This window comes from Tarenaya hassleriana, unplaced genomic scaffold (genome assembly GCF_000463585.1).
Source record: "Tarenaya hassleriana unplaced genomic scaffold, ASM46358v1 Cleome18, whole genome shotgun sequence".
NCBI classification, from domain to species: domain Eukaryota; kingdom Viridiplantae; phylum Streptophyta; class Magnoliopsida; order Brassicales; family Cleomaceae; genus Tarenaya; species Tarenaya hassleriana.
In genome coordinates this window covers 239,214-250,345 of record NW_010965216.1, presented here as the reverse complement: position 1 = coordinate 250,345, position 11,132 = coordinate 239,214, and the positions used below count along the sequence as shown (strand labels likewise).

Genomic DNA, 11,132 nt, shown 5'->3' with positions numbered 1-11,132 from the left:
AATGTGGATAAGCATTTGGAAGAGAGCATGTACAGGCTCGTCCCAGACAAGCAAGGAGGGGTGTTGTCCGTACAAGCGACCGAGCTCAGCTGCGGAAGCGTTATCGTGTCGTGTCGTGTGGACCACCGCGTGGCCGATGCTTACTCCACCAACATGTTCCTCGTGTCCTGGGCCGAGTCCGCTCGTTCCGCCCCTCCCTCTGTCTTCCCTTCCTTCAGACGATCTCTTCTCAGCCCTAGATTTCCTCTGAAACTCGACCCCTCCCTGGAGGAGCTCTACTTTCCCCTGTCTTCTGTTTCGCCCCTAAACCAACCTCCTAAATCCGACAGCGACGACAAGATCGTCAGCCGTTTGTTCTACGTCAAAGCCCAGAAGGTCGAAGAGATTCAGAGACTCGCCAGCTCGGAGAAATCGGGCAGAGTCACGAAGCTCGAAGCCATGAGCGCTGTCTTGTGGAAACTAGCGGCGAAGACAGAGCAAATGTCGGGAAGGAGGAAAAGGACGATGCTTGGGGTCGTCGTCGACGGGAGGACAAGACTCGCCGGAGATGACGAATTGGGCTCTTACGTGGGAAACGTTTTGGCGTTTCCGTTTAGGGGACGAGACACGGACGAGCTCGTGAAGAGGCCGTTGGAGTGGGTGGCGCGTGAGGTTCACGCGGTGGTGAAAGCAGGAGCGGAAGAGGAGCATTTCATGGGCCTGATAGATTGGATTGAGGCCCATAAGCCCAAGCCCATGACGCCTGGGTTGTATTGGGTCGACGATGGGCCCATCGTGGTGGTGTCGTCGGGGAGGCGTTTTCCGGTGGAGGAGGTGGATTTCGGGTGGGGACCACCGGTCCTGGGTTCGTACTACTATCGCGATTGGGGAAGCGAGATGGAATACGTGATGCCGATGCCCAGCGCCACCGTGGAGGGCGACTGGGTGATTTACACGCTCCTCCGGAAGCGCGTGGTGGATCTCATCGTTGAAGCGGCCGGCGACGTGTTCCAGCCTATGTCCTCCAAATATCTGGCACGTTGTGGATCTGTCTGTTAAGGTCCTTTCACACAGTTTCTGCGTGCATATGATACATTCAATATGTGCGAAGGAATATTCTATATTATAATATAAAAAGCAAACATTTAAAAGGATAAATATTTTGGACAAAATGAATGGATCAAATACAAACAGTTCTGTCCTGCTGTCCCTATAGGCTATCAAAAACAGCCAAGAATAGTTTATCAAGAGGACAAAGGTTAATGAATCACCAGCAGAACTTGGTACCTAATTCCATATTTGCCATATCTACGTCTAACGTATGTACACATATCTGTATGTATTTGCATATATATATATATTTACCTCTTCAACCTAAATTAGACGCCTTTGCGTTTCTGCTCCTGCTCCTGAACCCCACCTATCAATGAATTCTATTCTCCCTAAGAGATTGAAGTTAGCATTATGTCCAAAACCTACCTCATAAAGAACTACGGACAGATGGATTGAGTTCCTCAAGAAGACCCCTCGAGATTTGTGTATATATACGCATGTATGGTGTATGTATATAAAACTTGATCAATCAGAAGTGGAGGGGGCATCTTCGGATCTCTGCTGCATCATCTCCATGACAGCAGCTCTGCGTCTCGAATCTGACTGCTGTTGCTGCCTACTATATAGCGCCCTCAAATCTCTGTTGGAGAAACAAAGAACTTACAACATGTTAAAGACCATGGGTGATTAGTGATTACTGTTATTGTCATCTTGTTCTATTAAAGATACCAATCTCTATCTACATCCATGACCATCAAAACCAAAAAAAAAAAAAAAAAAAAAAAAAAAAAAAAATCTCAAGCACACCTTCTAAGAGATATGTCCTTAGATTCAAAACGATGACAATCTGTCAAGAAATTATATGGAGGAGGTGAACACAGTTAAAAGATTATATACCCGCATCTGGGCACTCTGCATTGGGATTCTCTGCAGCTGCGAGCATGAAGTCTGAGAAGTCCCCATATTAGCTTACAAAGGGAACATCCTCCAGAAGAACGTTTTTGGCAAATTCTGCCGTGCCTGAAGAGTATTTTCACCTGGCGGCACTCAGGATATCCACACTGAGGAGTGCGGCAACCAGACGCGTGTAGCAGCAGTTCCCTTAACTGCAGTATCACCGAGCCAGATTTTATTAAAGAACACAGAAAACAGAAGAGAGACAGACCAGAGAACAAAGGGATCCACAAACTAATCCCAATGACCCTTTGATTTTGACCATATATATATAATGTGAATTAACCCATAAACATTGCACCACTATGGTTACATAATAAACCAAAAGGGATTTCTGCCATATAAGCAAACAGAGCGAACCGCCCAGGCTGGATATTTTCAGTTTGTTTTAATGGATAACCCCAAAATGTGGATAAGCATTTGATGAATATTAGAATTGTTTAGCTAAGAACAAACAATCCCTAATTATTGCCAAATGGATTTGAAATCCTTAAATCACGCCTCCATCTTTAATATCCAATTGCTGAACCCTTTGATTAGCTTTTGTGTTCTGCACACCAGTGTCCACAACAGTTGGACGGTTGATTAACTTATGAGGATGGTCGACACCCTTTGAGAAGCAAGCATTGCAAACCTCATAATCAGAACAAACATTGCAACGCCAACCTTGACCAATTTCGATATCTTGCTGGCAGACAGTGCATGCTGTCGCAAATGCAGGGGCAGTTGGGTTGTGAAGATGATAGAGAACCATCATTGAAGAATGTTTTGCCCGCCTAAGTGTGTCATACTGATAGTGATTTCCTTGGCAAAGACTCAGGAAAGCTTGTCTAGTATCAAAGAACTCGCTCTCAAGGATGTCATCTTCTTCCTTAATCTCAGTAGGAACATCCGTGATGGCCACCTACATAGATCAAACCTGGTCATTTTCCTAGTCACTATGAAATATGGTGAGTTTTAAAAAGCTCACAGCAATAATGAAACTGAAATTTACAAAACATTCTAACTTACTGGATATAAAGCATGCTTCTCTTTCTGATTAACAGGATGTTTCTCTTTTTCTGCACGGTTCTGTTCCAATTCAAAACACCTGTGGCCAAAACAAAAACCATAAGATGCAGCCAGTTCATTAACCTAGAATGACCATAAGCATAATTTCCTCTGCCTCACAGAACAAATATGGAAGAGACTGTTGTAACTAACTTACATAGATATGATCTGCATGTGAACTGAAAAGTAAGTTAAACATTGTTCCATTCCCATTTCTAAACATTTTCTTAATTAGAAAACCTATGCAGGTTTACACAGAACCTTGATTACATAATCTTGCGATGTTGTCTCCATCAAATATTAAATAATCTTGTGATTTAACTGAATGGCTGAAGTATGAAGTACAACGAAATAGAAGGAAATCGGAACATGCATAGCATTAAGATAGCAAGGACACGGAGTAGATTTCATACTTGTCACATAACTGGAAGTTCTTGCACTGGTTGCACACCCACCGGTTTCCGGATACCATGAGAAGGCAACAATGCTTGCAGCAATGTTGCAGATGAACCATGATAAAATCTTCTTTTATGGGACCAATGATCTCACCCAGCTACAGAAATAGAAAATTGAGTGATTAAGTTTAAACACACTACCCGTTTTGGTGGGATTTATCTATTTAAACCATAAAAGGCCAACCCAAAAAGATAGAGAAGATCAGGTGAAAGCAAAATACATAGTTGATAGAGAAGATCACCAGTGAAATTATTGGAAAGGAACAACAGGAGGGACAAAATAGGATAGAAAATTACTTTATGCATCAGTAGCAGATCCTTTGAGGCATTAACAGAAAGGTCTAACTGACCAGCTGCTTTTAGAGCACGTTTCGATATGATCTTTTTGGTTACTCCCCTTCTATTTAACTTTTTGTCATCCTCTTCTTGGCCCATTTGATGTATTAAATCTTCAGCAGCACCAGGCCAATAGTCCCCATCAAAATATGGCAACCTCGCTGCTGTGACCTTAGCTCTACATTCTCCAGATTGCACAAAGAAATGGTCATAAAGGTTCGTACGTTCGACGACCACCTTTTCCTTGGAAGCTTTCTTGAGCATTGCTAAATACCTGAAAAGCAAGGAATGTTATGCATGAAACAGTCAAATTCTGAAAATGAAAACAAGAAAAACAAGAAAAGCAATTTCATACCATTCCCTTAGTTTGTCAGTCTTCGGCGTCTTCTGAATTTCTGGATGACAATATAGAATATAATCTTCACCCTTAAGCGGAGGGCATGCCCATATATAGCAGCTTGTAAAACCACGTTTCTTACAGTATTCAAGGTAGCCAATCTAGAAATCATACAAGTTTATGTTAATAAGAATGTTGTACTTGAGAAGCAACACAGCAATTCAGAGCACTCTCAATTGGCAGAAAAGTAACTTACGAGAATCTCATGGTACACAAACGTACGGAGGGCCTCTCCAGACACTGTTTTAGCCTCAGGTCTGAAGTACTTAACAGAATCCAAATACGAGAGGTACACTCGACGCTGATTGGGAAATGCAGATTCTGTTCCAAATTCTTGGACATACATGCCAAATAAGCATACTTCTACTCCTTCAATCTTTTGAAACAACAAAATAGCCTGATACAGAAACCAAATAACTTAGTCAAAGGACAACCTATTTATAGAATACAAAAGGACTATAACAGGCATTGACTATCTGTACCTTGGACTTATAAGGAAATTCTGATGAATAATTCTCTTCTCGAAAAAGATCCAGGAACTGTGGCATGACTTCTAACACTTTGTCAACCGATGATACAACTCTGACAACAAGTGATTCGGCTCCGGGGACCTGGAATATCAATACAGATGGAAAATTAGAATGTTGTCACATTAGTATCTGTACAAACCCCGCTCCAAGTGTCTAGAGAGACATCGTTACAATAGCAAAATAAGGAAGAAGGTTTCAACTAAATAAGCCTTTCCAAGGCAAAGCGATGGAGTTAAGAGTTTAGGAAAAGATAGAGCGGGTAGAACTTCATTGAAACTGAAGAAAAGAAACAACAAGAGTATCTGTACTAATCTTTCTCAATCAATCATCATCTCCCTAATTATTGCCAAATGGATTTGAAATCCTTAAATCACGCCTCCATCTTTAATATCCAATCTTAACTTTTGTCTCTATTAGAAGCGCTAAACTGCTAAAGCATATTTGCCTTTACCAACCACAATTCTCTATAATGCACAACATGATACATCTCTTGATGAATCAAGAAAAAGTTAACAAATACCTCTTCATAGCTTTTCTCTTGAAGTCTAGCTCTCTCCTGTCTTTCCTGCTTCAATTTCCTGAATAACCGCTTCTCTATATGGTTGCTAAGAAAAGTGGTTGGTAAATCTTTTGCCCCAAGAACAACAGATTGTGGTAACGGTTTTCTCTCACCCTGTTCCACCTCTTTTATATAACAATTAGGGCATGTGTACTCAGTGTTACCATGATTTCTTCTGCCATTAAACAGAGCACAAATTTGATGCTGCCACGCTTCACACTTATCACATTGCACCCACTGCATAAAGTCATTGGCTCAGAAGAGAAGATAAAAACGATAAGATCCAAACAAAACCAAATTAATCAAGAGGCATACCCCCTCTTCAACCTCTTCGGTAATTTTATTTTTCTCAAATTTCGCCTTTGGTATAGGAGTTCCATCAACAGCAATAGTGGTCCCACGAACTTCGTTGTAGCAAGCGGTGCAGACAAAATTCCGTGACTCACCAGCCACTAAAGTGTAGCGCGTGGAATTTCTCTTGATGCGAGCACCACATGGCGTGCAGTAAATAGGTGTTGGCTCAAAGGCAAGCTTCTCAACAGCACATAACTGGCAAGAACTCTCAGTCATGGTGCGCCCGATTGCTTTATTTTTTTCTGCCTTGGTTTTGCCCTGAAAGAAATTACAAAAGAAGAAAAACTAGCATCATTCGCTGGTAAGACATGTGTCGTCCAAGTCTCTTCAGGATGAAAAAGTATGCAAAACTAGATATGAAGATACCAATAGCACCAAACAAAGACATGCAAAGATGGAGAGAAGCTGTAATTGCCAGGACAAATTAAAATCTTAATTGGTCAGCAAAGAAATTTCATCATTCGTACCAAACAAGATCTGAACCTGAAAATTTCACACTTTACCTGACCAACCCACTGACGAAGACCAAGAATATGCTCCTTTACTTGCTCTGGAGTGAACAGTTCAATTAATGAGACTACTTTGATCTTAGACTTCCCACTCTTAGACCCAGCGCCACTGGCCATACATCGCTCCACAATCTCTTCTTTTAGTGCACCCATTTCATTCGTACATTCAAAGCTCTCTTGCTTTGATAAACAAACAATCTCATGGGACAAAGCAGCTTTCCCATCACATTCTTCCAAGGGAGTATCCTCACGCTTCTCCTGCTCATGGATAAATAGATCAACTTTCACAGAATCATCGGCAACAACTATATCCATAGGCCTGGCATCAGATCTGATAGTTTTGCATATATCATTCTGCTGATAATCTTTCCCTTGCCAATCCATTGAAGAATGAGCTTCAGTGATAACAGCCGAAACTGACACCAGAGTGCTCTCTGATTCAAGAGAGGCCAATTGGGGGGGTTGCTCGACTTTCAGACGCTTCACAGAAGGTTGCTGATCATCAGCACCAGATGGAGCTTCAGAACCTCTTTCACAAGAAGCCTGCAGGGACTTGTAGGAGGTGTAACCACAGGTTGAGTTAGGCAAGTAAGATTCGGATTTCTGGAGGGCAAATTCTGATTTTCGTTTCTCCTTGTAGCTCTTAACAAAGACACAAACAGGGCATCCTTCGGACCTGCAGTTCTTGTGATGATGAATCAATTCCCGGGTCTGAAGGCAATACCGATAATTACAAGCTGGAACCTTGCAACAATCCACATGTTTCAGTAGCTTTTTAACATCAGAACAATACTTGCTTTTACACTTATCTTCTGGAGCATGGCATGCACGTGCATGCCACAGGAACAGAAGCCACCGCCTTTGATTTGCATAATTTGGACTATGATCTTTAGTCACTGATTTACTTGAGGTGCCATTTGCTTTCAAAAGATGTGAGGTAGCAACAGCGTTTTTGGCGGCATTATTTTGACAGTCCATAGGTGCTTCTGCAGATGAACCATCACAAAGAGCTCCATGCTGCCTCGGAATTCTTTGACACGAATTTGTCCCGACATATGCCCGCTCCCTTTTGGAGTTTTCTGATATTCGAGTCAAGCCCTGTGATGATGGTTGAACTCCAACAGAGAGGTTATTCAAGTCTTGTGAATGCACTTTCCGTTGCATTTGACCGAAATGTGGTTGTAGAGATGGAGAAGTATTCAACTGGCTGGTATAAACAGATGAACACTGAGCACCAATACACTGGCCTTCGACAGTGTTCACCTGGTACTGATTTTGCAACTTGGAAGGTTGGCGTTCATCCATAGCCACCAACTGAATAGCCTTATTGTGGCACTCCAGGCCAGGTCCTTGCTCAACTTGAGTAACTGAACCCGAAACCAGCTGATATTGAAGATACACATCCTTGTTTAGTAAGTCTTGTTTCAGCATGTATTGACCATGATGAGGCTGCTGAGGACATTGCCCTTGCAGCTCAAACCGACGAGCTTGATGCTGTGATTGTTGTCCAACTGGTTGTTGATGCACCAGAGCCAAATTTCCTTCGGAAGCAAAGGAAGACTGGAAACTCATATTCTCAAATTGACCAAGTGATTCAGATTTTAACAGTGGAACCTGTTGGAATGTTTGAGGATTTAACCGACTACTCGGGAAGGAAGCATCAACTCTTGGTGTAGGATCTGGGCTCAATGAACTCATATCCCGAATGTCCGCCATTGGCTCAGATGATGTTACAACACCATAGAAATTCTCAGACCCGACAGGATCAGAATTGTTCATCGCATATCCTTCACAGGAAAAAAAAAAGTAACTGGAAATAAGCATATATAATAAGATTGCATAAAATTACAAGCTGATCAAAAGGATAATACAAGGGAGAAACATATCCACAGAGCATGATAAGTGAAAAGGGAGAGAGAGAGAGGGTAGAAGTTTTAAAGAGAGAGATTATACTGTGCATCATTGAGGCCTGCAGCTCATCAACAGGTTGATGTAAAGGTTTGGCCAACTTTGGCAAATGCATGGAACTAAGGAATCCTTCAGAAGTTCTGGGTTCAATCGAAAGTTGTGCATTGTTCCTGTGTATCCCTAAACCCGTATTTAGAGGACTGTTGGTCATCCCAGAGGATCGCCCATATAGTATTGTGCTAAAACCACTGTCTGCCTTGTGACACAGGTTCAAAGGCATACAGACATTTGAACCAGCAGGATACTGATTCTGCAGCTGTAATGGAGCTCCCACACCAGACTCAGCTGAACGCTTACTACCATCAGCACAAGTTTCTTCATTTGTATGATTCTGGAGATGACTCTTAGCACAATTGGTATTAAATCCAGGAGTTGGAATCATTTGGCCAATCATTCTCTCTGGCGGTGGCATGCTTCCACTAGAGTCGAGAGGATATCCATCAGTTAATTGTTGGCATCCATCAAACAAGGGACCTGTCAAAGTATTTTGTATATATTAAAAAGGAATTAAGAGCGACCATTATTAGGTTAAAAATTACCATTTGATCTATGGAAATTACCTTCTTGTGTGCGACTAGTAGGCAATATGCTTCTGCTTTTGATAGTTGCCCCCTGTAAGTTATTATAGCTATAGGCAGGGCTCATGGAAGCATCCGCTGCAGAGGTGGTTATAAAACTTTGACTTCCCCCATGTGAAACACCAGTTGTCTGAACCATCATATCAACAGATCTCAAAGAATTAGCACGGCGCTGGCTGCAATGCTGTCTGAGAATATAGTCCAACCGGCCTTTTAAAGTTCTGTAATCCAAGTATTCCTCCTACAATCAAATTTTTACCAAGAAGAATGACTACAGGTTAGGGGATCAACACTTCTACAGATCATAGCCTTTCAGAAATCCACTGTGTTATTTATGCCTACCCTAGAAATATTTTTAAAAAAAATGAAATGACGAGAAGTTATAATTGGAGAGACCTTTGTCTTAGCCATCCTCAACAGTCCATTCTCAAACCGTTTTGCATATTCAAATAACTTTGCCTTTGAGGCAGCATCAGTCGTTGGCTGCCGCTGTTGTAACAAAACATATCTGGAAGAATTGACAAACCTGGTTAAACAATCAACAAGTAAAAGTGCCTTCTGTTCCCTAACTTTACAACAGATAAAATAACAAGTCTATGTGCAATGTTCAGCAATGTAGTTCCACCAGGATTTCCCCTCAAAACAAAATCATGCCATACGCTCAAAACTAACGCCCTAGATATTAGGAATCCCAAGATGTTGCTCAATGAAAAGTTCTGAATTGTATACAAAAAGAATAGGATTAAAGGAATCTGAGCCATTCACAGAGGCCCCAGGATAAAATCATTCCCTTGGTATAGTATGAGAATAATCAATGAACTGCTCTGTGAAAAGAAATAGTTCATAGCAGAGGCAAAACTTTTGAAGAACAGGCAAATATCGAATGCAGCCCATCCCAACAGAAAACAAAAAGCCATGGTTGCGTTGACGTCAAACGCTGGACTAGGACAGAGACCAGTATAAGAGTTATGGAATAACCCCAAATCGCAAGGAATATATCCGGAAAACAAGAGCATCGTACGTAAAAAGCAACAGAAAGAACTTTCTTACATCCTGTTCTGCATCACTTGCCGTAATCCAATACCCTCATGCGCAATGCCATTGGTTATATTACCGATACCAGAACCCGCAACTGAGTTCTGCATCTGGACAGGCTGAACAACCTTCATGTTCTGCCCCTGAGCCATCGTCGCTTAATTACCAGCTACTGTCCCAACATGCGACAATGCTGGTCACTGCCGCTTCTTCTTCTTCTCCTTATCCTTATCCTTCTTCTTCAAGCAATGCAGAGCACAATGTCTGAGCTACTATCCCTAGCAAACACACCTTGTATCGACCAACGCTATGCACTCAACCACCTGTGAAGGCATAACGTACGACGCGGGAATTATGCGAAGTCAAAAAGGTCAAACGCACACAATTAACGGAAATAGCACAGAATTCACGATTCCGGCATATTCATTCAAACAACATAAGCAGGAATCCACACGCAAAACCCTAGTTTACGAACGAGAGATCAAGGCCGAGTCAACCAGAGGAGGAACCAATTCAAACTCTAGACGTAGAAAAGGGGGTTGATAAAAACCCTAAACCTGGAATGTGGAGGGAAAAACAGAAATTCAATTCGGAAAGGAAATTCGAGATGACACGACGACGATGATGATCGGAGCCGGCAAAAAACCCTGAGTGAAGGAAAACGGGAAAAGACAAACGAGGACGTCCAAGAACGAGGGTCGGTGATTGATTCCGCACGTGTGACAATGAGGGGGCCAGGTGAAACAAAAAGCTGATATTCTTTATTTCATTGGACCGGTCGAAGGATCCCAGTATATAAAAGGAAAATAATTTGACCAAATAACACATCATTTTTTATTCTTGGAATTGGAAGAGCTGCCGTCTTTTCGCCTCCTCAACGGGACACAGTTTTACATCCAAAACAGAAAACGGTACCAAGTTCCCCACAACCCCCCCCCCCAAAAAAAAAAAAACAACAATCCGATACTTTGAAAAGAAACACGACTTTCATCTCTCCTTCGATCATATTTTATTCGTCGACACACATCATCATCATCATCATAATCATAATAATAATAGTAATAGTAATAATAATAATAATAATAATAATAAATACGCATTTGAGTGTCACGTGGTGCATGCAATCACTGCAATGGCCTTGTTGCGCTCATATGCGATGACACATGGGAGTTTGACAATTTTGAAAAATATAATCTTGCATCGTTAGTGTTATTATTCGTGCCAATATAGTCCGTGAGTATTATCCTATGAGATTATATAGAACCACCACTTGTTTTTTTTTTTTTTGATAACGAGAACCACCACTTGTTAATAACACACACATTTATATATATATATATATATATATATATATATATATGTATGTATGTGTGTG

General features: G+C 41.6%; 2 protein-coding genes across 3 annotated transcripts in view; one reads left to right on the top strand and one right to left on the bottom strand.

The window, feature by feature from the left end:
- LOC104810571 (agmatine coumaroyltransferase-1-like) overlaps window positions 1-1,038 on the top strand; it is a 1,583-nt gene extending 545 nt beyond the window's left edge. Inside the window, exon 2 of the mRNA XM_019202205.1 lies at window positions 36-1,038. Within this exon, the coding sequence (XP_019057750.1) occupies window positions 36-1,038 (1,003 nt within the window). The remainder of the gene's footprint in view (window positions 1-35) is intronic.
- A 503-nt stretch (window positions 1,039-1,541) lies between these two features.
- Window positions 1,542-10,500, bottom strand: LOC104810279 (histone acetyltransferase HAC5). 2 transcript variants are annotated; one of them, XM_010536477.1, is made up of 17 exons: window positions 10,315-10,500; window positions 9,773-10,080; window positions 9,119-9,230; window positions 8,705-8,963; window positions 8,130-8,618; window positions 6,171-7,963; window positions 5,629-5,925; window positions 5,275-5,550; window positions 4,707-4,835; window positions 4,421-4,621; window positions 4,183-4,325; window positions 3,789-4,101; window positions 3,450-3,589; window positions 2,998-3,076; window positions 2,508-2,890; window positions 1,930-2,139; window positions 1,542-1,672 (listed from the first exon to the last, which is right to left on the bottom strand). In XM_010536477.1, the coding sequence occupies exons 2-17, from the start codon at window positions 9,907-9,909 to the stop codon at window positions 1,558-1,560; spliced, it is 5,076 nt and encodes a 1,691-aa protein (XP_010534779.1). In that variant the 5' UTR covers window positions 9,910-10,080; window positions 10,315-10,500; the 3' UTR covers window positions 1,542-1,557. The 2 variants fall into 2 exon arrangements, with proteins under 2 accessions (XP_010534779.1, XP_010534780.1); XM_010536478.1 differs by having other exon boundaries at window positions 1,930-2,142; window positions 2,511-2,890.
- Between the last annotated feature and the right edge of the window lie 632 nt (window positions 10,501-11,132).